At 46.0% G+C, this 25,671-nt stretch overlaps 1 protein-coding gene across 1 annotated transcript in view; it reads right to left on the bottom strand.

Moving 5' to 3' along the window:
* The window catches only part of LOC138510283 (transmembrane channel-like protein 2-A), a 614,464-nt gene that overhangs the window by 579,641 nt on the left and 9,152 nt on the right, over positions 1-25,671 (bottom strand). The window contains exon 3 of the mRNA XM_069625813.1: positions 23,955-24,045. Within this exon, the coding sequence (XP_069481914.1) occupies positions 23,955-24,045 (91 nt within the window). The remainder of the gene's footprint in view (positions 1-23,954; positions 24,046-25,671) is intronic.

The raw sequence follows: 25,671 nt of genomic DNA, 5'->3' as shown, positions 1-25,671 counted from the left end.
CGTGCATTTGGCGAACACGCCTTGACGCTGAAGGGGAGGACCATCTGAAAACCCCCAGCGTGGCTGAAGAAGTGTAGCAGTCCCACGACAGTCACGCGAGATTCTTGGGAGTAGCCTCGTGTATAAACTGCTGCGGCAAGCCTCGGTGGATATCAAAGTTTATGTTCAATTCGGCTCAACTGTGATAAGTTATCTCGACTTTGGAAGCTGTGTTGGAAACCCATTTTAGTCGTATACTGAGCACTTTGACAGAGTAAACTGAAATGACTTCCGCCTACTTACTGAGAATTAAAGGTTTGCAGGAGACGGGGCTGCAATGACCATTAGAATCTGGGTTGGACATGCAGGGAAGTGAGGTGGTCTTTAATTTGGGGAATACACAAAAGTGATGAAACCACTCAAGGGGTGTTCCCATGCTAATTTAACAAGGGAGCAATTGGGTATTAGAACACCCTAGAGGGTGTTTGAAGGCCGTGATTGTTCAATCTGTGGGCTATATGAACTGGTATAGTCTGCAGTTTGATTACAGTCCGGAAAAACGTTAGCAAAGATTACTTACTACGAGTCGGCAGCAGTTGATTTGAACATGGCACACAGAACTGAAACAGTTAAAGTTCTGTGTGCCGTGTTGTATTTGCAGTATGCCTGGCGTGGCCTGCCCCATCAAGGAAGCAAACTTCCTTTTGTTTTCATTTGCCAATATCCCCCAGTACTGTGTGCACCGGCACAACTTCATTCCACATTGGTATGAAATGCAGGGATTTGAAGCATTCACTTTGCCCCTCAGAACACGTCATCCCAGCCACGTTATAAGAAAAAACACGTTGGGCTGCAGAAGATTGCTAGGGAGGCACTGAAGAAATGTAACTCACAGTTAGTAATAAAACCTACAGCTACATAGTAAATATGGGTAAAATAGCTGTATTACACAGTTTAGATTTTTAAATGACATGTGAATAATTTGTAAGTAGTTCAACCCTATCTCTGCATACATTAACATATATGTATCATTTTGCATTTTTCTGCACTTTAAACGTTTCTCATTTATTGTACTTTAAACACTGAAGGTGTTCTAATAACTTTATAGACCTGCAGCTTGGGCCGTACCGGGCGTTATGGTCCCTCATGACTCGGTCTTTAGGGCCCATAATGCCCGGTACGGCACTCACTGCAGGTTTATAAAGCTATAATGTGGTATACTCTGGCCCAAATGCAGACTGTAGTATGCCCCTGCAAGCAAAGCCACTAAACTTGTGTGCCCCATTCTCAATGCTGTTACGCTTTGGAAAAAAAAGGCCTTCAATTGACCCCAAAATGACCACCTTCTTCCCTAAATCAGACTCTGTGCCTCCTTTATTCACATTTGAGGAAGGTTTTGAGGGAGCAATAATAAGGATGGGCTGTCCTAACGGATACAGATATGCTGAGGTGACTGCAAACAAAAATAGCTGCCCAGGAGGAAGAACATATGCATTTTGGTTTTGGAAAAGTGTTTTAAAAGCAGTTACATGGAGCGCAATTAATTACGCCGAATCAAAGGGGGTTTGAACGTGTAAATTACAGATGATCCTGTGACAAATATTCAAAAATATACAAGTCGAAGGAGCTGGCCTGCTATCAGAACCACCTGCTTTTAATGTGTTAAAGAAGAAATCAGTAATTCAGGATCCTCGATCCCCACCACTCTAGTGAGGGTGAGGTGATTTTGGCATGGAGGTATATCAGCAGGGCATTATTGGGGAGCCAAATAGGTCTGTGGACTGGCGAATATCCAATGTGGAGGATCTTAGAGCACCTTTTTCAACTTCATTTACAATCTCGCAGGTGTTGTTTAACACCCCTATGCGAAGTTCTGACCCCGGCACGTAGCTCCCCTCCACTCCGGGAATATAATATGTCCGGTCCTCCTCTTGGTGCCACAATTTTATGGGCCTTGAATTTTGTGTTGACTTCATTGGTCCATTCATATGATAAAATTATAATTGAGCAGACATCAGTGTTAAATGTTTTAATTTCAAAAATGGCATTTTTAGTGGGATACGTTGGGGTAAAGAGTTTGGACAACTGCAATAATAACATGGTTGGCAGACTTTTCTAGCGTGAACACGTCATCACACACACGTGATGATGTCATTACGCCGGCACACATACGTGCGGCGATGTAAAACATCATAACGCTTGTTTTTGACGCGTATAAATAGCGTCAGTACTAATACTAAAACTATGCGCCCGACAGGAAGCATCGATAACTTTGTCAGGTGGACTCAGAGCCATTAAACTGCTATCCATAACCAAGGCAGATTCTGAGCCTTAGTTTATCTATAATCTCTTAATTTCAGGTAAGACCATAGCCCTTGCCATATGTCACCAAATGTTTTTCACATGTCAACAGGCTCCAACCCCTAACCTTTCCCTCTCAACTTTGCTGTGTTTTTTCTTTCTTTCCTATTTTAAATTTTTTGTCTACATTAAACAATTGAGCAATGCAAAATTGGTACAACACACTGGAAAGAAATTGATATTTCAGTAAGCAAAGAGTGAATTCGAAAACGATATGAATATTGTTCCTAAACTTAAGGAGTAACCCTTCTAAGAAGGGTAAGCATTCAATTTCTTCTGTGCTAAAGTATTTTCCTTTGTTTGTGTAATAAGTTGAAACAAACAGCTATTGCTTTGTAAATTAATATTAACAATTCTCATATTTGCCAACCCTGAACCGCCTTTACTTTGTTTTTAGGTATAGTGAATGAACTTGATTGTACAAAATCTCTCCTGATGATCCGTTTCAAAACAATTCAAACGGTGAAACACATGTAGAGAGCCAATTTTGAGTGATAATTTTGAGAGATATAATTCTGCGAGACAATTTTGGGAGAATAATTTGAAACAAGAATGCCAATAAAAATATGAAAAAAACATAAAACTGCACTATTTCATCCTTTTTCAAGACTGGCATCTAACAAACATGGGAGCTAAAAGAACTCAAGTTGGCGCAAAAACAATCTGCCCCAACCATGTACCTTTAATGGTTCGTAGGGATGCATTGTTAAAAAATCAAGAAATTCTTAATAGGGATGTTTTGACCTATGAGTCTGTATTGGGAAATACATTACACAGTGATATGTTGGACCATCAACGGAAAGTTATTGAAGCAAAATTGAATGCTGACTTGACAGATTCTGTGCAAGAGGTGTTAGTAGTGCCTGATAATTTAGATGATATTAATCAGGAGGTTGTTTTGGTACAGGAGGAGGGTGAAGGGCACCCTGTATTAGAGCAGGCTAGGGCTCCTGGTTAGTTAGACCATGTGCAAGATCAAGATATGTTACAATACTAAATTTTATATACAAGGAAAAAGAGGAAACAAGTGAAAAGAAGGAGTCAGAGTAAAGTTAAGAGAACAAAACATATGAAAACTGTGGTGGTATCCTCCAATTGTGGGTCAGGGAAGTTTGTAAGAGCTTAATCCCTTCCCCCAAAAAATGGGGATATGCCAAAGGCTGTGCAGGTTCTTCTGAGAAAAGTCTCTCCATAGGTTGACAAAAATCAGGAAGAACTCCTGAAATACTGGTTGATGAAAGTATGAGTGATTTTAAGTGTAAGGAGCTTTTGGGTATTTCAACATATTCAGAAGATCCATCACCCTTAGTAGAAGCTGTTATATATCAAGCAAGGGAGTTAAGTGGTTTAGGGAGTGTAGAAGGATGCTACCACACAGATTAAACAAAAATTGGTATCCAATTTGTGTGCAGTTAATACGATAATGTGTTTCAGGCTTCCTCTAATACCCCTTCTATCACATTAGAACAACAAAGAATATTGTTGAATCATAAAAAACAGCAGGAAAAGAATCAAGGGAAAATAGGCTTGGAAATAGGGAAGGGAGAAGGTGAGGAGTCTTCAGAGGAAAGGTGGCTTCTAATACAATACATGTTGACATCGAATGAGAACATCATTCTGAACAGATGTCTTTGTGCTATTTCATACTATACCAGGTCTTCGAGCAATAGTGTCTAAAGACATTGATTTGGTGGAAATTGTTGTAGATTCAAATTTAGAATGCATTTGCCTACATATACATTCTAAATTAGTAAGGCACATGTTATTAGCCACTGCTCCCCAAGGATTGCCTTTTGAGTATGATCTCATACAGGTGAGTTACGGAGATTTGCGAAGTGAGGAAAAAGCGTATAATAGTTGTCAGGAAATGGGGCATGAAAGCCTGCACTTTAGTCGTGTGGGGCAGAGGGAGGCTGATACTCCGGCACAGGACTCCTGTTCCCAGGTGCTCCAGGGAAGATGGCACGCATGGAAGTGTTGAAAATCGGGTGGTGTGCTTTGACAAGTGCTTGTGATTCACCCCAGGAAGCACATGCTTCGCATGTGTATTTCCTTTTCTTCGATATCAGCTTGGTGCAGGCCGCGCTGGCGGGAGACATTGTGGAGGGGCCGTCGGGCTGTGGCAGTGCATCGAGGACACCTGGGTAGCAGTGGTGAAGGGTGGAGCCAAGTCCCAAGACTGAAGCAACACTGGGGCTGAGGGGGTCATTGTGGCTGATGCTGTCGGGCCACGGCAGTGAGCGATTCCCGGTAATCGGATGCCTGCTCCACACCTTTTAACTCGTTTGCGGGTCCACGGGCCTCAGGTAAGTGCTCGTTAAAGTTGTGGGAGCAATGCTTTTGCTTTGTTTTTGGGGAAAGGTGTTAAAGCCTTTTTTGGTTTCTGTTGCAGTGTGGCATAGTCTGAACTGCTACTGATTTTTCCTATCCTCAGACATATGAGCAGTATTGAAATTAAGAAAATGAGAGAAGAGTTTCAAAGAATAAGGGAAATCCCATTCCCTGCACACTGTCATAGGCTGAAACAAATCAGCCAAACATTCAATGAAAAACTGATATGTATGTACTTTGTCTGATTAAAAAAGATTTGTTTTTAATTCAATATATAGGTTGCACACATAATTGTTGATGATATCAAAAAAAACTAGAGTCTCATATGGAGAACAGTGATGATTTGATGCACAGAGTTTCTTTATTGATATGGCCGAATTCGTTTCAAGAAAAATCTCTCTTAATCATACAAAGGCTTCATCAGCGTAAATTCAATACTTCATATTCATACAATGCTATTAGTCTCATAACTCATTCAGCGATTTTAAGATCAATAACTGAACGTGGATGAATTTGGTTACGCACTACTGTTTTTTAAATATTTAGATGTTGATCTTTAAATCTCTGAATGTACATGAGTTCTGAGACTAAAAGCCTTGTATGAATATGAAGTATTGAATTTACGCTGATGAAATTTTTGTATGATTAACCCTGAAGAAGAGAGATTGTTCTCGAAACGCGTTGGGCCATATCAAGAAAGACTATTCTTCAAATCACCACTGTTCTTAAGTTGAGACTCTAACTTTCATTTACATCATCAACAATTATATGGTGACCCTATATATTGAATTAAAAAAAAACTTTTTTTAATTTCATGAATATACGTTTTTGATTGAATGTTTGGCTGATTTGTTTTGGCCTTTGACAGTCTGCAGGGGATGGAAGTTCCCTTATTCTTGACATTTCCCGCCCATGTGTCAGGGCAGGCTTTCTCTCGCCAGCACCGAAAGATTAGGAATTCCACCCTTAAGACACATTCTCTATCATTTTATCTAGTACAAATTGATAAATAAGGAGTACATTGTATATATATTTTGAGTGTTGAAATCAATACAGTGTTACATTTTGGACTGACTAAGAGGAGCAACTATGAGTTAGGCAGAAGATGTACATCCTGTAATTAGGTGAATGGTGCTAGGAGTATGTTCAGTGTTAGGATGATGTTCAGTGTCAACTGAAAGCATGCAGTTATACAGACAAGGAGTGATGCGTTTACACATGAGTACATGACAAGATAAGGTATTTGTTAATACAGGGATATCTGATGGTTTCAGGTGTTCAAGTGGGGCAGGAGGCAAGTGGTGAAGACTAGTGAAAGGAACTGTGTGCTCATTTGGTGTAGGAGAGGTTTGTGACAAGAGATTAGTTCTTGAAAACAGTAAGAATGCACAATATGTGTTCTTTATATTTTCTCTTTGTCCTCCTGCCCATCCATTATAGCTTCCTAAACCTCTTTCCAGTCACCCTAATTCTCTGTACCTAATTTCCTGTACCTATCCACAACCTCTCCCTAGCGCTCTTCCCCCCATTAATGTCCTTGAGGTGGCCTGTATATCAAAGTGGGCATCTCTTGTCAACCAAGGTAGGCGGGTCATGTACATGCAGCTTCTGTGTTTAGGCTGAGGGTGCGGATAGCACTGTTGACAAAATCATAAGCCCACAGATTTTACACCACCTGAGCAGCATGGACACGATGGCCTCCACCTCGGCGGATATGATGATGGTGTTATAAGAGATGCAAGAGAGAGTTGCAAAGGTTTAAGACTGAGACCACAGCATTGTGGGCTCTAGTGCAAATACTGACAGTCCAGGCTACTCCATTGCATGTGGGGAGCAGCACAGCATCCTCATCAGGAGGAGGGTGGGGGCGGGACTCCCATATCAGTGGTTGCTCCCTCAAGACAGGTTCCATTGGCAGCTCCAGAACGATTTTTAGGCAGTGGGCGTACATTTCAGATTTTCATGACTAGTGTTTTGTGTAAGCCATTGGCCATCCAGTCTACGCAAGTGCGGACGGCATTTGTTATTTTGTATCTAGTAGGGATACAGATGCTTGGGCTATCCCATTTGTCAGCAAGGATGTTCCTATACTGAATGATTGGGGCCAGTTTAAACAGTAATTTGGCAAGCTCTTTGACCAAAGAACCATTTCTTTAGCAGCTGAAAAGGAATTGTTATCAATGAAGCAGTGCACTAACGATTTGATCACGTGTGTCAGCCAGTTTAATCATTTAATGATTGAGGCAGAGTGGCCATTAGAAAAGAGGCAGGTGTTATTCTATCAGGGGTTTACGGATGATTTGAAAGATGCTATACTACAGGTGGATCTTCACCTCTGTATATAATTTATTGATTTAGTGGTGCGATTGCAAAAGGGCAAAAGATTTGAGAGGTAATGAAGTGAACCCATTCTAATTGGCAGTGTCCGAGGACTATTAAGTGGTGAAGAAAAAGTGAAACGGCAGAGAAACAATCAGTGTCTGTATTGTGGTATGGCAGGACATTTTTTACAGGACTGTCCTAATACCCCTAACACCTTTTGGCAGATGAAGGGGGGGCAGAAGAGGGGGCTGGTGGAGTTGGAAATATGGGGGCAGGAGGGAAGTGACAGGCCCCTACTTATACACCATCACAGTTGGCTTGGGGAGAACCCTATATTTCCATATTGGTGACCTTGACTTTTGATGACTATTATGTCACTATGGCAGCCATGATAGACTCAGGCAAAATTGGGAATTTCAGTGATGTGGGGTATGCACAGGAGTTGAAGATACTGTTGCAGGAGAAATCCATTATTGAACTAGTATGATTAGTGCATGGGTCTTTGTTAACGTCAGTCCCCATTACTACACAGAAGCAGGATGTGGGTATGAGTTGTTTCCCCAATCATGAAGAGAGTATAGTGTTTCATTTAATTGCAGCTCCTCAGTTTAAGATTATTTTGGGTATGGCATGGTTGGTGAAACATAACCCTATAACTGACTGACAGACAAGAACAGTGGCCCTCATTACGACCCTGGCGGAAATCGAAAAACGATGGCGGAAATGCAATACCGCCATCGAATAGCGCTCGGTGCGATTATGACCCGTCACCGTAAAGTACGATGCCATTAGCGACACCGTAGTGAACGCCAACGCTAACTGCACCAAGTACGCGCACGCGCGCCATGCCAAACCGTAATTACCACCATGGCGCAACGGTACGCGAATTCCGACCCTAGCGGACATGTACCTAACGCCATCAAGCATGGCGGAAAGTACCATTCCGCCATGGTGAGAAGTACGGCATCGCGAATCAACCGTAAACGGCCCTACTGAGTGCCTGTACACCACTCCCTGGCCACATTGCACAACTCCTCGTAGGTGCAATGAAGTCACACAATGCAACCAGTGAAATGTACAAGTCACCCATGCATGCCAACTAACAAATGAATCCAGGGGCTCCAAGTGCCCTGTGAGTGGGCATCCATAACTGCCATGGCACCATTGCCGCACTGATGCAGCACAGGCATGTGAAGGTCCAAGTACAGCAACATGAGCAGAAAAATGAGACAAACAAAAACAGAATAGAAATTTAATGCACCACAAAACCACCAAGGGCCATACAGCCATTAGGTCATGAACTCCAAAATACATTCCAGTATTGTGGGCTGCATCCGCAATAAATGACCAGCTTCTGCTTGTGTGATGCCCTGTTCCATCATGGTACACAGGGGCTACATTCACGTCCAAAAAGGCAACACGGAAGCGCCTAGAACCGCAGGGCCGTCCCATTAGGTAGGCACTAGTCCAGCAGAAAGGACGATATGTTGCTCCTAGCCACTAGCACTGCGTAAGGGCATGTGGCCCATTGGCGATCATCCCATAAGATCGTAATGGTGCTCCACTGATTGTCACGAAGCAGCAGGTGTCGGGAGTAAAAGCCATCTGCAGGAGTGGCGTACAGATGGCAGCGGCAAAAGGGGAGGAGATACCTGTCACCCAAATGAAATGAAAAAGAATGGTATGGGCATCAGAACTACATTTGTATAACTCACTTCAATGATCACACTAAATCTACAGCCATATGCATGCTAGCCCACTCAAAAGGATCATACCCACCCAAAAATCACTTGCGAATCACAACCATAAAAATCGAGGTGAAAACACCATTACAAACGAGTGTTTGTGTGCATGCGTCTGTGAAGACAGAATCCATTAGATGGGATCAGTAACGTGCATAGACACAAGTGCCTGAAGGCGCGTCGAGACAGGGAGGGTTCAACAAGGGCAGAAAGACGATGGTCCCACTATGGCAGCTCTGCATGACATAGCGCAGGGGAGGTGGATAGATTCCAAAAAGCCCTGTACATGGCAAACTCTCCATCAAATCATCTGTCCATGCATCCATACATCATTCCCTCATCCCGGTATGAAAACGCCTGATTATTTACTCACATCACATTTGAAACTTCCATGGAGTCTGTGCGTAATGCAGGCTGCAAAATCCACTGTGCTCCAGCCCGGAATTCTAGTGTTGTGAAGTAACATGTATTTGGGAACGTCCTGCCTTTTTGTCCACTACGCTATTGCGCATCCCATACTATTCATATCAATCATAGCATTCTCGCCATGGCCCCTGTCCCAAGGACATTAAACAATAGAACGTTATATTTGCAGTCAGACCTGTGGGCGTCTCCTCGCCGCTAGTTGAAAACCGAAAGCGCTGTCCTTCGAATTCCACATTTGCAACATCACGTCGAAAAGGCATCTGTGACCGCTTGAAATCACAAAATCATCCATGTAGTGCGGCAGTGTGTGAAAATGGCAACTGGCTTCACTCACAAATGGGACGCCCCGCCCGTCGGTGAACCTCGGTACGGTGCTCGCCCAAAGGGGATTGCAGCTGGCACAGGTGGAATGAATCACCACAGGTGGAGGCTATACAGCCTGAAAACACATAAATTGCACACCCAACCCCCTCCCACAACCACACCCACTCCAAAATGCTACCGGCAGGACTAGCGATGTTGGCCCTGGGGGACCTGATAGCACTGCAAGTACTCCAACTTCAAGAAGAAGACGAACACCAACTACTACAACAACCGGCCGCACAGAGGAGACGCAGGAGGAGGAGGAGGGCAAGGCAGGGCCAGCAAGGCCCACCAGCACAGCCACTACCACCACGCAGGCAGCCCGCAATCCCACGCCTCCGAGCTCATCCGTTCAACCTCACTGATGAGCAGATCCACACCCTCTACCGTTTGGACCGGGACACCATAACCGCCATTGTGGACATGACACAGGCTGACCTTGTCAGCATGATAGATAGCCCAACCGCCATCCCACCCCTACTGAAGGTGGTGTCTGTACTCCACTTCCTGGCCACAGGCACCTACCAGCACACAGTCGGACAGTTGCATGGCATTTCACAGCCACTGTTCTCACGGACACTATTGCAAGTGCTCGATGCCCTCCTGAAGCACGCAGATGACTACATCTCTTTACCACGCTCGGAGCAGGAAATTACGAACACAAAAGTGGGATTCCATGCACTTGGCGGCATACCGGGTTGCATTGGTGCCATCGACTGCACCCATGTGGAATTGGTCGTCCCACATGCCATGGAGGCCCAGTACCGCAACCGAAAACAATTTCATTCTCTTAATGTACAAATGGTGTGTGACTCCAACAGGATCATTACACATTGTTGTGCCCGATTTCCTGGATCAACCCATGATTCTATGGTCTTGAGGAACTCTACAATACCACGCTACATGGAGCGACACGCAGGGAACAGATCCTGGCTACTCGGTGAGTCTCATTTCATGCATGATAATGTGGGGTATGTGATGCGGCAATGACCTGGCAGGTAGGGGGGGGGTGCGTACGTAGCAATGTCATTCCACAAACATCCTTTATTGTCCACATACAGGTGATGCCGGGTATCCACTGAAGAGATGGCTCCTTACACCACTCCGGAACCCACAGAACCAGCATGAGGAGGACTACAACCATGCCCACTCACGTACCCGTGTAGTCATAGAACAGGCATTCGGCCTACTGAAGACTCGTTTCCGCTGCCTCAGCAGGTCTGGCGGGGCACTCCTGTACCGCCATGAGAAGGTTGCAAAGATGGTCATGGCATGTGTCATGCTACACAACATGTGCGTACGTAGAAATGTGCCCATGCCCCCTGACGCAGAACTGCAAGCACCTGAAGATGGTCATGATGAGGGTGGGGATGTGGCAGCACCTCAAGGAGTCCGCGAGGCACAGGAGGGCCGTGACATTCGTCAGATTCTCATAGATTCATGCTTCTAGCACTCACGCCTGGTGGCTGATACATGGACACGGGACTTGTGGCACTGTGTGTGTCTGGAACATGCACAATATGGACTGTACGCCTATAAAGGCCTCGTACACAAAGATCAATGTCCACACATCTCATTGGATGATTGTGAAATGTTTATAGCATATGTGAAATTATGTTACACACCCCATCGACCCGCCACCCAAGTAAGCCCAACAACCCCCCTCCATCCTCCTACCTCCCCCCCGAACACCAGTGTCCAAAGATGCACATTGTCAGTGGGCAGACGCTATTGCAAGCCCCCTCTCCGGGTATCAGGGGCACCCCTGCCTGTGGAGCGCAGGTTCCTCCCAGATCTACGTTGGGGGCTGCCCTGGACGGAACTTGCAACGGATGATGTCTCTGCCTGCTCACGTCCATGCATGTCCCTAAGGGTTTGTGAGAGCTCAGTGAGCACACGGCGCACAGCGGCAAGTTCAGCACATACGTCTTTGGACGTTGCATGCAGTTCCCCCCTCAGGCTCTCGGTGCTTCTCTCCGTTTGTACTCTCAGGCTCTCGGTGCTTCTCTCCATTTCTGCCCTAAGCGTCTCAGTTGCTGTTTCTATGGCTGCCTTGGTACCCCCACATTCATCAGCAAGGTCCTTGAGGAGCGTGGCCAGTTGCTGCTGTTGCACGATCACCTGGTCGAGGGACTGTTGCCTCTGCTGTGCCATGGCCATTTGCGGTGGTGTCACAGAGGGGCTGGTCACCTCATGTTGCCTTGCCACAGGGCTTGTGGGGGATGGCCAGTCGTCGTCTTGTGGGTGCCCCTGCGTGGTATCCTCATGGTGTACGGGATGAAACAAACAGGGGGATTGAGACAGGTCATGGATGGATCTTACTTCGACATCCCCGTCTTCTGTGTCGGAGCATGCTGCCATTAATGGAGTGTCACCTATGGTGCTGCTGCCACCAGAGGCAGTGCCTTCTGTGGCATCCATTGGAGGGACCTGTGGTGGTGCTGTTGTGGGCATGCTGGCTGCTGGGGTGCCTGTTGATGTTCCCTCCTGTGTGCTGCCACTTGATTTGTGCTGCTGCCGTGTCTTGATGCGTGCAGCTGAGGTGGAGGGTCTTTGGCCGTTGGTCTTGGCCCTCTTTGCAGGTGTGCTGGTAGGGGTGTCCTGGAGCTCGTCGTTTGAATCAGACCCTGTGGTGGAGTAAAGGAGGGCGAGCGTTATTCATGGGTCTGTTGAAATTGGAATGGCAATGTATCACATGCATTGGGGTGGTACCTGTGGGTGATTTGGGTCGGGGCCTTGGAGGTGGTTTCATTTTTGTGTGGATTGAGGATGCACTTGTTTTGCAGCCTGCAGTTAGGGTGTGCCTGCTGCACGTGTAGAGGGTGTTTTTAGGGTTTTTAATTATTTATGTATTTGATGTGAGTTTTAAAGTGCACTGTCAGGCCAATGTATGTGGACGTTCTCCTGGACATGTGTTACTGTTGCACTATGTGGACACATGGTACTTCACATGATTGGACATTGTGGATTTGGCATTGTATTAGTTGGCCCACCTACCGGATTCTTCGGATGTCTGCACTCCTTTCTCCATCCCTCCGACTCCCTCTATACTCTCCATTCCAATGGTGGAGGCACAGATTTCTTCCCAAGGGGTCAACTTGATGGGTGATTCCGATCCTCCCCCGGTAGCTGTGGCAATGTTACGATTGGCGGATAGTATGCTCCGTACGCGTATCCGCAGGTCGTCCCATCGCTTTCTGCATTGCTGTGGGTTGCGGGGTGCGGTCCCCACCGCACTTACCCGCTGTGCCACCAGGGCCCATATGGCCTTCTTGTTCGCAAGTGCCGTCCTGGTCATTTGCGTGGAGAAGACGACGGCAGCATTCTCCTGGAGGGTCTCTGTAAGCACGGTGAGTTCCTCACGGGAGAAGTGGACCTGCCGCTTGCGGTCGCACGCTTTTTTCGCTACTTTTCCCATTTCTATTGCTTTCACTGGGGTGGACGACGGGTTGGGATGTGTCTCAGGGTAGTATTTTTAATGGTTGTGTGGGAATTCTGATTTTATAGGTGTACGGCGTGCTGTTTCCCGTTCCGGGCCCATGTTTTTACTTCCGTTTCCGTATGTTTACGGTCTCCGTACTTTCCGGTTGCCGCTCATTACGGTGACCGCTAAGATGGGTGGCGGAATTGCACCTAGGGCGCCGTACGACGGCGGTGAGGCGCGTTTTGGGGACATTTCCGCCATCGCGGACTTTGCACTTCCGCCATGGCGTAGTGCTCGTGCCCGATGGGTCGGAATTGGCCGCACTTTGCTCCGTCGTGCGATGGCGGAAACGCTATTTACGCTATGGCGGTCAGGTCAGTCACTTTCCGCCAGGGTCGTAATGAGGGCCAGTGTCTTTTACAGAAAAGCAGTAAGCGCAGTATTATGACGATATGGGGAAACCAGTTGTCGAGATAGTGGCTAGTGTCAGCTCTGCTCATCATGTGTGTATCATTAACAAAGAAATACTGCCCTGGTGTCAAGATTATGCAGACATGTTCAACAAGAAGAAGGCAGAGACACTGCCTCCTCATGAGTCATATGATTTTGCCACTGAGTTGGAGCCCAACGTCACATTGCCTTGTAGTCGCATTTATGCACTGACGGAGGCAGAAAATGTGAATCTACTTGAGTACTTAGATTAAATGCCCTCTCAGGCACCAGTTTTGTCCCTTTTGTTTTTCATACCCAAAAAGGAGGGAACGCTGCAAACTTGAATAGATTATAGAGCAGTGAACAAAGCTACGGTGAAGAACAGGTTTCCCTTGCCTTTAATTTTGCTATTACTACATCAGATACGGCCAGAACAGGTGTTTACGAAGTTGGATTTAAGGGTGCATACCGTTTGGTGAGGGTGAAGGAGGGAGATTAATGGAAGGCAGCATTCAGAAATGAATTTGGTTTGTTTGAATACTTGGTGATGCCGTTCGGGCTGAGTAAAACCGTACAGCCTTTCAGTTTACATGCAAGGGGTATTACAAGGGTTTGGGAATGATTTTGTGGTGCTCTACATAGATGATACTTTGATATATTCTATATTGAAGGAAGAACATAGAGCACATGTAAGACGGGTGCTGCAGAGGCTGCGAGAAAATCAGTTGTATGTGAAATTAGCAAAATTGTTGTTTGAGACAACTACAGTGGCCTTTTTCGGGTATGTGTTGACACCTAAGGGGATTCTGCTGGATTTGGTTAATGTAAGGGCAGTGGTGCAGTCTCTGTGCCTAAGAAGGTGAAGGATGTTCAATCCTTTGTATTTGCAAACTTCTATTGCAGATTTTTTCTGAGGTTCTCAGACACAGCGACTCTAATTACAAGGTTGCTGAAAAAGGGGTTAGGTTTGAGTGGGACGAGAAAGCAGGAGAGACCTTTGAGACATTGAAACAAGAATTTACCACTGCTCTCATATTGATACATCCAAATATGGCTATACCATTTCAGGTGGAGACAGATGCATCTGGTGATGTGGTGGGGGCTATATTGTCTCAACATAATGAGAAGGGTATGATGAATCTCAAGGTTTCGTTTTCACAATAATTGTCCCCTAGCAAACGCAATTATGCAGTGGCAGACAGAGAATTGTTGGTTATCAAGGATGCATTGGGTGAGTTGATGCATTATCTCATGGGTGCGAGACATACCATTACTATAGGGACGTGCTGCTGAGATGAGTAGCGCTGAAGGTGAGTGAGAGCGCGATGCGCGATGTGAACCTTTCGTATTTGTATTGAACTGAGTTCTTTTTCTGTGTCTTTGTAGGTGCCGCGACATTTTCAGCATGGATGCCGGTTATGAAGAATAAATGCGGTGAGTAAAGTGGGTCTTTGGAGGGATGGAGAGGCCCTTGAGGGCCATGTAGGTGATTGTGGCCTGGCTCCAGCCAGACATCTTGGAGGGCAGGGGACATGAGGGGCAGGAATCATGACAGCACTCTCCCCCCAAGGCCCCTCTCAAGGTGGCTCTTCTGTCTGGTCCTGGTTTGTTTGGATGGTTTTAATGAAATTGTCTAAGCAAGAGAGGTGCATGGATGTACTCACAAGGCTCCCATGTCCTGTCTTGTGGACCATACCCCTTCCAGTCTACTAAGTAGTATAATTTGGATCTGACATACTTTGAAATCAGGATGTCCTTGACTTCGAATTCTGGTTCCCCGGCAACTACTACTGGCTGCGGTGGCGTTGCTACCCGGGTCCCAGGTTGAACAGGTTTAAGGAGAGACACGTGGAACACAGGATGAATCTGCATGTTTGACGGCAAAGCTAGTCTGAACGCCACAGGATTTATCACGGAGGTGACGGTGATTGGACACATGTTTAGACGCCAGCAAGACTTTGTCTCCCACTTGGTAGTTGGGAGCCTTTGCTCGGTGTTGATCAGCAAACTTCTTTTGGCAATTCTTAGCTTGAAGTAGATGTTCAGCTGCCCTTTTAAAGGTTTGAGAAATGGTTGTGTGCAAGGTTTTGACTGCTGGCATTTCCAGGGTTGTAGGAACGTCCAACTCAGAAGTACGTGGTGGCCTGCCATACATGGCATAAAAGGGTGTCTGCCCAGTGCTAGTGTGTAGGGAATTATTATAAGCATATTCAGCTATCCATAATAGGTCGAACCAGCTTCCTTCAGCTTGGTTTAACATGCAACGCAGATACTGCTCGAGCGTCTGATTTGTCCTCTCAGTTTGACCATCCATTTGGAGATGGTGACTGGTGGATAGCCATATGTCGATCAGGGGCATCGAGCAGCATTTTCTCCAGAAGTGAGATACAAATTGAGTACCTCGGTCTGAGATTAAAACTGAAGGAAACCCATGGAGCTGTACAATGCCTTCAAGAATTGCCTTTGCCAAAGTGGAAGAATTTGGGAGCCCCTTAAGAGGAATGAAATGTGCATTTTTGAATATAGGTCCACGACCACAAGAATAGTGTTAAACCCTTGACTGGGTGGTAAGTCAGTAATAAAATCGAGGGACAACATGTGCCAGGGTGCTGGTGGGATTTCTAATGGTGATAATAGCCCAGCCAGTTTCTGCTTGGATGACCTGTTTTGAGCACACACTCCACAAGATAGGATGAATTGGATGATGTCTTTACACCACGTGGGCCACCAATAATTTCGTTTTACCTTGGCTATGGTTTTAACGATTCCGGGGTGGCCCTCGATCAAGAAATCATGATAACCGGACATGACTTGTTCTAGTAGTTCTTGGTTTGGTAAGAATAAACGATTCCTGAAGTAGGGCAACTGATCTTTTATTTATCATGTAATGTTCTCCTTGTGCACTCCACGCTTGTAATTGCTCCAGACTCATCAAGTTTTGGATTTCTTCATGTAATTCTTTCTGAGTCATGGTTGCTGTGATTCCTAGGAGCTTGTCACTCAGGATTATTGCTATTGGGTCAGGCGTCTGATACCCTTGCTCTTCCACCCCCACATGGGAAAGGGCATCGGCCTTCCCATTTTTCACCCCTTGTCGAAATGTAATCACGTAGTCATATTCATCAAAAAAAAAGAGCCCAACGTAGTTGTCGTGAGGATTGGGCCTTTGCCGTTTTTAGGTACTGAAGGTTCGGGTGGTCAGTTATTACGGTGATTGTGTGTCTGGCGCCCAAAAGGTAGTGCCCCCATGCCTTAAAGGCTGACCTAATGGCCAGGAGTTCTTTGTCTTTGATAGCGTAATTGAGTTCAGGGGGTGTGAATTTACGTGACCAGAAGGCAACAGGGTGTAACTGGCCCATTTCGGGGTCCTTTTGTGAGAGGACGGCTCCCATAGCCATGCTTGAGGCATCCGTTTCCACCAGGTATGGGAGATCAGGGCGAGAGTGGCGTAAGATTGGGGCAGATATGAATCTTGCTTTGAGTTCCTGGAAAGCTTCCTCGGCTTCTGTTGTCCACTGGAACTTTTTGTTGCTTTTCCTTAGCAATGACGTGATGGGATGCACGATTTGCGAAAATCCCGGGATGAACTGGCGGTAGAAGTTTGCAAAACACAGCATACTTTGAACCCCCTTGAATAAAATGTGGGGATGGACAGTTCGGGATATCTTCTACCTTGTGTACATCCAATCGGATTCCATTCGGGCTGAGAATAAAGCCCAGGAATTCCACCTCAGAGATGTGGAATGAGCACTTTTCGAGCTTGGCATAGAGCTGGTGTTCACAGAGTTTCTCCAATACGGATCGGACGCGTTTAACGTGGACCTGCATTGATGCGGAATACACTAGAATATCGCCGATGTACACTAGAGCACAGACATCAATCAATTCCCGTAGGACATCGTTCATGAAGTTTTGAAATGCTGCAGGTGTGTTGCAAAGGCCAAAGGGCATTACTTGATATTCGTACAAGCCGGATTTGGTGCAAGAAGCGGTTTTCCATTCGTCCCCCTGTTTTATGCGAATAAGGTGATGTGCCCCCCTCAGGTCTAGTTTTGTGTAGATTTGGGCATCTTTGACTTGATCAAGTAATTCAGGGATCAGTGGCAGGGGGGAGCGGTTTTTTACGGTAATCTGGTTCAGTGCGCGATAGTCAATGCACTTAAATCCCACTCCTTTTTCGGTACGAAGAATAGAGGACTGGCTGCTGGAGATTTCGAGGGACGGATGAACCCATTGGCCCGGTATTGGTCAAGATAGGCCTTCAGGTGCTGGTTTTCTGGTTCAGTGAGTGCGTAAATTCGCCCACAAGGGATTTGTGCGCCGGGTATCAGGTCGATTTGGCAATCGTATGGTCTATGCCGTGGCAGGGTATTAGCCTGTTCTTTCTGAAAGACATCTTGAAAGTCCTGGTATTCACTTGGTAGGGTGCCGATTCCCACAGTCGCAAGCGTGGAAGTTCTGGTGTCTATTGGTTGTTTCTCTTGGCGATAACATGTGTGGGCGCAAGTCTCGGGAAAGGCCAATTCTTTTGCTCGCCAATCGATTCGAGGATTGTGAGCTACCAACCATGGCATTCCCAAAATCACCCGGAACTGTGGTGCCTTAATGAGTTCGAAAACAATAGATTCTTGGCATCCATCCTGGCACAGAAGGGTTAAAGTTGCAGTGCATTGGGATACTGGACCAGAAGCTATTTCCGTGCCGTCGACAGTGGTAACAGTGTCAGTGGTTGATTTAGGGTGTAACGGAAGCCCCATCTTTGCCGCAAGATCCTGGTCGATGTAATTCCCAACGGCTCCACTGTCAATGTACGCTCTTACTGCATGCATCCGAGATGGTTGTTGGTGGTTGATCAAGACCACAGATAGTGCAAAATGGGAGGTCTGTAGTTCACTTTCTTCGCTTGACAAGTAGACCCCTACACTTGCCGGGTTGGGGAGTTTTCCGATTCCTTGATGGTATCTTCCTTGTCCGTGGTCCCTACCGTTTTCCTCGGTGGCTTCACAGGGCACTCTTTAAGGAAATGACCTGACCTTCCACATTACAGACATAACTGCTGCTGTCTCCTTTTATCCCTTTCCACTTTAGTCGAGGGGGATCTGACCCCCCCGATTTGCATTGGTTCTCCTGAACCTTCCGTTGTGCGGGCAATATTGTCCTTTGAACGCACATACATAGGGTGAGGGTCCGGTCTGGTTCGATCTGCTCTTCGGTCCTGCAACCTATGATCCAGTTGAACAACAAGGTCAATGAATTCTGAGCAGTCTTTCGGGGGGTTCACTACTTGTGCGAGAACATCCTTGAGCTCCCCCCGCAACCCCTGATGAAATAACGTGGTTCTCTTCTCCACCGGCCATTCTGCTTCAACTACGAGTCTATTGAACATGGCTATGTATGTTAAAAGGTCTTGATTCCCTTAGCGTAGGGACAGAAGTTCGTTGTCTAATGCCTGCCCATGAGTATGACGGGCGAACAGCTTTTCCATCTCCTGCTGAAAGCCCCTGAAGTCATGCAGCAAAGGATCATCTTGGGCCACAAAGGTACAGACCAGTCCGTGGCGTTACCACTCAGGTAGGATGGCACAAAAGCGACCCGTGATTGGTCATTCAGAAAGGCCCCTGGTCTACAAAGGAATTGCAGGCAGCACTGGTTCATGAACGTTGCAAACCTCTTGGGATCCCCCGTAAATTGTTCGGGCAGCGCCAAGGGAACTGCCCCAGAAAGGGTTATCTGAACGGGATTGGCTGATGGTGCTGCCATCGATGGCACGCTTCCCGGCAATGGTGCATACCCTGCTTGTGACTGGAGAAGTTGCCGGCTTAAATCATCAGTGCGTTCTTTGGCTACTATCAGCTCTCTCCTCAGGGTGTTGGTCTTCTGCCTGGCTGCATGTACTTCGGAACGTAGCTGCCCCAACATGTGGGCTAACTGGTCAGTTTCTGATGTTTCCATGATGCCCAGGTGGATTTTGATGTGAGGCTTTGTATTCTGTAATGCTCACCAGGTATCCACGGGAATGTCACTCAGCCTGTTCTGACCTCTTACGACCTCGAACCCTTCCCTGTAGTCTACTCGACTGGAGACTGGGCCTGAAACACAGGATTGGTAGAGTTTAACTCCCTATTGTCTCTGTGTGCTTGAACCCCTTCTTCCCCATGGTCCAACCCTTCCCTTTGATCCACAGCTCACCTTGTTTTCTTGGAAAGTGTGCTCTCCGTCCTGCTTTCAGCGCAGGGGCGCGTTGATTGATGCAGGCTCGATGGTGCCTGGTTACTTGACTGGCAAGAGTCTGACAAGTAAGTATCATGAGTCTTTTGGACAGTTCTCTAACTTCGTTCCTTTCCTTCCTTAGATGATGGCTGGCGTCCGGGGATGGCGTCGTGCTGCTGAGATGAGTAGCCGTGAAGGTGAGTGAGAGCGCAATGCGTGATGCAACCCTTTTGTATTTGTATTGAACTGAGTTCTTTTTCTGTGTCTTTTAGGTGCTGCAACGTTTTCAGCGTGGATGCCGGTTATGAAGAAGAAATGGGGTGAGTAAGCGCGGTGTGCGGCGCCTCTAGATGTTTCCACATTAATCCTCTTGCAGATGGATGAGAAGTTCCAGGGACAGAGTTCCCCCAGAGCGGCTGGGATTCAGGTAAGCGTTTGAAGCTCGTACAGTCTTTAAAAATAAGCAAAGATTTGCTGAATGCTTACTAATGCCTTTTTTCTGTTCTTTTCCCTTTTCCTTAGGAAACGGCGTGCTAGGATGGGAATGACTCTGCCGAAGATTCCCGCAGAACAGAAGAAGCGATGAATGATGGGCAGAAGCGCCCCAAGGTAAGGCTGTTCCTAACGGTGTTCTTGTTCTTGCAGGAGCTGTGCGCAGAAGAAAGATGCAGGCCTACTGGAGACCGATCCCAACACGGTGCGTATCACGCTGCAGGTGCAGAAACCACAAAGCATGTTTCTCAGCCTGGGCATGGCTTAAATAGTCTCTGGGTATCCCAGGTGTCTCTGGGCTGAACCACACCCAAAGGACTAGACTGCCCATGCAGTTCTGGGAACCGAAATATGTGGGGGCATCCATCTTGTCCCCATCAATGCACTACAAGTCCAATCCCCAATGTTATCCTATGGGAGTGAGTGAGTCTGGTGCCACAAGCGCCAAGTCTGACTCCAAGTGGGTCTTTGGAGGGATGGAGAGGCCCTTGAGGGCCATGTAGGTGATCATGACATGGCTCCAGCCTGACATTTTGGAGGGCTGGAGACATGAGGGGGACATGAGGGGCAGGAATCATGACAGCAGTTTTGGTGGGCACTGTTGTCACAAATGGTACAACAATGCATAGGGAAATATGAGTGTGTGTGCATGAAATAAGGCATTGCATCAAACTCATGTGGGGTTGCTTGAACCACTATTATACCCGAGTGAGCTGTGAGAGGACATTTCCATGGACTTTGGAACGGCGTTGCCCAATATTAGGGGCTGTGATACCATTTGGGTGTTGGTGGGTTACCTGACAAATATGGCTGTAAGGGAGTGCCAATGGCAGGGCACCTAGCAGAGATGTTTGTGCAGAAAATGGTGAAGTTACATGGGTTGCCATTTTTGGTGGTCTCAGACAGGGTTTTTCAATTCACTTCAAAGTTTTTGAAAGCCTTCTGCAACCAAACGGCCACTCGTATTAAATTGTCCAGAAGTTATCACCCACAGACAGATGGGAAGACACAGGGAGTTAGTCAATCAATGTAACAGTATTAGCGTTGTTTGGTGGCTCAACAGAAAAGTAATTGTTTGCAGTCACTATGGCTAGCGGTGGTGTTACAACAACTCTGATCATGCTTCTTTTCAAATGTCAATGTTCTTTGGATTATATGGCTATCATCTGGGGGTGCTGCCTGATAAATTGCCAGTAGTGTCTACAGTACCGGCAGTACAAGATCAGAGTCAAGAGATCCAATTGGGTTGGCTCATCAAAATTTGGAAAGGGCTAAAGAGGCGTACAAGAAATATGCTGATTTAAAGAGAAAACCTCCCCCAGTATATATGGTGGGGGATAAGGTGTGGCTATCATATACACATTTGAGATTGAAGGGCGACCGAACATTACAGCCTCATTATGTGCGACCATTTGAGGTAGTAGAAGTGTTAAAACCTAATGTGATACAGTTGTAGTTAACGAAGGGTATGAAACTCCCCCCCCAGTATTTCAAGTGTCTGAACTAAAACCAGCAGATGCAGAGGTCAGGACACAAGAGCTGCCAGCATGTGACAGCGAGGAACAAGATGAGCATGAAGTAAGCCAAATCCTGGATTCTAAAAGATGGTGGCGAGCATTGTGCTACTACGGAATTGGGTGGGTAATGGTCCAGAGGATAGGTCATGGGAACCAGCAGAAAATGTGCATGTACCAGTGAAGGTGAAGCAGGTCCATCCATGTTCTCCAGAGTGTCCAGGCCCTCTGTTTGAGAGGGGAGGGGCCTGAGAGCAAGAGGCAGAGTTGTGTGCAGCCGGGGGAGGCTGAGAATCCGGCGCAGGAGCCCAGTTCCCAGCTGCCCCAGGGAAGATGGTATGCATGGCATGCATAAAAGAGTTGAAAAGCAAAAGGTGCTTGTGATTCACACCAGGAAGCTGTTGCACACTACACTGACGTGAGACTTTGTGGTGAGCAGTGCATCAGGAGCCCCTGGGCCACAGTGGTGCAGTGTGGAGCCAAGTCCCAAGGCTGAAGGAACGCTAAGCGGGGGGGCGGGGTAATTGCTGCTGATGCTGTCAGGCCATGGTGGGCGGTGAGTGACTCTGGATAATTGAATGCCTGCCCCATGCCTTTGAACTCATTTGCTGGTTCAGGGGCCTCGTATAAGCAGCTTGTTCTTCCCTCCATGTTTAGGATATTGCACCTGCATCCCAACATCTACCTTGATGACATTTCGGTTTATTCCTCCTACCTCTCGGAACATAGGGACCGTGTACGCCAAGTACTTGCCAGGTAATGTGAAAATCAATTGCTACCTAAACCAGAACATTGTCATTTCAATCAGACCTCAGTGCATTACTTAGGGTTTGTTATATCCTAGTCTGGTATATCCATGAATCCCTGTAAAGTGGCTGGTATCCTCGACTGGCCTATCCCAACCTCAGTGAAGTAAGTACAGCGTTTCCTTGGACTGGCCAATTGTTACAGGATGTTTATACCTGCCTTCTCTCGTGTGGTCTTGCCCATTACCCATTTACTGAAAAAGGTTTTCCCTTCCTCTGGTCTATAAATGCAGAATATTTATTTCTCTCATTGAAAACATGTTTCACACAAGTGCCTGTCCTATGTCAGCCCGCCATCACCAGACCTTTCATTGTGGAGACTGATGCTTCGAAATGTGCTTTAGGGACCATCCTGAAACAAGTTCAAAGCATGTAGAAGAACATCCAATCACCTGTCTTTCTCGAACCCTGAACGACAGTGAAAGGCATTTACCATATTGGAAAAGGAGTTCCTAGATAGAAGGCAAGCTTGAATGGCATGGCGATACTTGCTAACAGGATCCTCAACCCCAATTACGATACGTACAGATCATCAAAATCTGCAAGCATTACAGGTCTTGGAGTGTCAGAACAGCAGACAAGGCTGCTGGGCATTCTTCTTTTCCAAATATCAGTTCCAACTCACATACATCCCAGAAAGCCAAAATGTGATATTGGTTGCCTTGTCCTACATGTACGTTGATGTTGAAGCCCCTCCTATGCCATACAATACAATCCTGCAAGTTATCATTTGGACACCTGCTTGGCTCTAATGCAATGTGAAACCAGTGCCTCTTTCCTTTGGCACATTCTGTCCAACTCAAATCCCTGGAACCTACAACAAAATCAAGGATTCCTTTTTAAGGATCAGCGTTTGTCCCTTCCTATCAGGAAAACACAAAATACTATGATCCATCTCTGTCATGATTCCATGCTGGCATGACACAGAGGTGTTCCAGACATTCTGAAAAATGCTCAGATACAAGTTTTGTGGCCTTCTATGATATCTGCTGTTAAATGCCATATCAAGTCCTGCCTTATCTGCACCCTAACCAAGACTCTCAAAAACAAGCCAGCTGAATTACTGTTACAGCCAACAATACCTCAAGACCGTGGCAGAAAATCACAAGAGACTTCATTCTGAACCCACCCCCCACAAGAGAATGCACTACCATCATGGTTACAGTCAGGATGGCCCATTTCTCCACATTATCGAAAAAACCTACCGCTGCAGAAATGGCTAAGGTCTTTTTTATGGACATATTTAGACTACACTGTTTATCTGCAACCATAATATCAGATCACGGAAGTCAATATTTATCAAGGTTTTGGGCAGATCTTTGTTGTATCATTGGTATCAAAGAGCCCTATCCTGGGGCTATCATCCCCAGAGCAATAGAGTTACTGAAAGGGGTAACCACACCGTAGAACAATTTTCTCTGCTGTTTTTCTACCCAGGTAGGTTCAGGATGATTGGGTCACTTTTCTTCCAGTAGCAGAACATTTTTACAACAACACCACGCATGCATCCACCAAATGATATCTTAAGGTCTGTCTGTTTTTTCCTACCTACCTTTGTCATCATTACTTTGTAGGCATAGAATTTCCTGCCTTTTCCCTTTCCTAGTGCACCTTCAAACTTCTCCACAAAGGACTGGGCATCTCTACAGGAGCAAAACAGAGGGTAGATCATAGAACAAAAGCTATAGAGCACTGTCTCACATTTGTGCACTGCCTCAAATTTGTGCAACATTAATTATGAGTTGTTCAAATATGTAAGATTTCAACAACTTTCAGGAGCAACATTTTTGTCCATTTTATTTTCTGGTAAGCATAGATACATGGATAAAGACAATTTCCAGTGATAATTTATATCAGACTTAATTGCTTTTGTAGCATATGAACAGGTGCAACGGACAGATACAACAGGCAATTTGTCAAGGCTGCTTTAATCAGTATACATGGAGCTCAACGTTCATGCCAAATCAGGAGGAAAAGAGCCATCACCACCAGCCTAATCAAGTCAATTACAGGCCTAACTGTGACCCAAACCAGACACCATAGATAACTTGTAAAGGCGGTCCTCTATAGAGATACAATCGTTACTTGGGCTTGGTGAACAATTGTAACAACGTTCGACAATCAGACAATCACACAAGAACAAGATGCCTTCGTCAAGCTAGACAGAAACAGGATCATTGGTCAGCCACAGGACACAGACCCTCTGAACCACAAAATAAAAACAAATAATGGCAACATGTACATTTAGTGGCCAGAGTTAGCTTGACTGACAATTTGTTGTTAGTTTTCTTTACATCCAGTGGATTCAATACAAACACGTTTCCTTAAAACCACTGTACATTTTTACAAATGTGCAAATAGTTCTATAAGACCTTGATTGAAGACACACTATGAATGTCAACCAGGAGAAGAACATATACTATGCTAGTGGTGGGCACCCACAGCCACTCTTATGTCTTGGCCACATTCGTACTGTCACAGGGTGCCACCTGACGCCAAGACTGAATGTTGTAGGATGTTTGTTATTATAAAGTGTCAATCCCTTATTTACGGTTCCCTGATGTATAATCCCACCTCACAATGCTGGGACAAGAAACACGCTGCGTGTATAAATACAACCAAAAATGTATTTAAGTAAAAGAAAATCAAAGGTGGTTACCATACGTCATGCAGGAGAAGTTAGCAAAATAAGTGCAACATCTTTCATCATTTTTGTTTACACAATTGCAATTTCCTTGTCTATGATAATTTTTCTATGAGGTGGCAAAAATATTTAATCCTACCATATATCATTAACATATATTTCTGTCATTTCTAATCATAATGAATACCCTCCAACCTCGTAGCAGCATTCTCAATTCTATGACAACCTTGCGTCTTATATCTCAGTTTATTAAAACGTTCTCTTCAATTTAACATTGCAAATAACTTGGGAGCTCATGTTCATGTGAGCCGTAACGTCAATGGATGACGTAAAAGCCTTGATAAAGTATTTTATGCCTCCATTGATGCCACGGCTCATTTTCAATCATATGTATCGTGGAAAGGAGTGCGAAACACATCTTGCATTTCTGCCGCCTACCATCCTTTCCACCATACAAACGCTCCATCATTTGCGCCGGCATGGATTTTCATGCCAGAACAAATGCTGGAGATCCTTTTGGGGTCCGTCAGCTTTAAAGCTGGCGGACCGCATAGGTATCTAATGTACACATTGCCATGGCTGGGAACGTGTACAATTACAATTAAAGCCTACCCGACATTTTATT

Source organism: Ambystoma mexicanum, chromosome 6p, assembly GCF_040938575.1.
Source record: "Ambystoma mexicanum isolate Mex_15411 chromosome 6p, UKY_AmexF1_1, whole genome shotgun sequence".
Taxonomy (NCBI): Eukaryota; Metazoa; Chordata; class Amphibia; order Caudata; family Ambystomatidae; genus Ambystoma; species Ambystoma mexicanum.
Note: the sequence above shows the minus strand (reverse complement) of the source record. Positions and strands in the feature narration are given on the sequence as shown.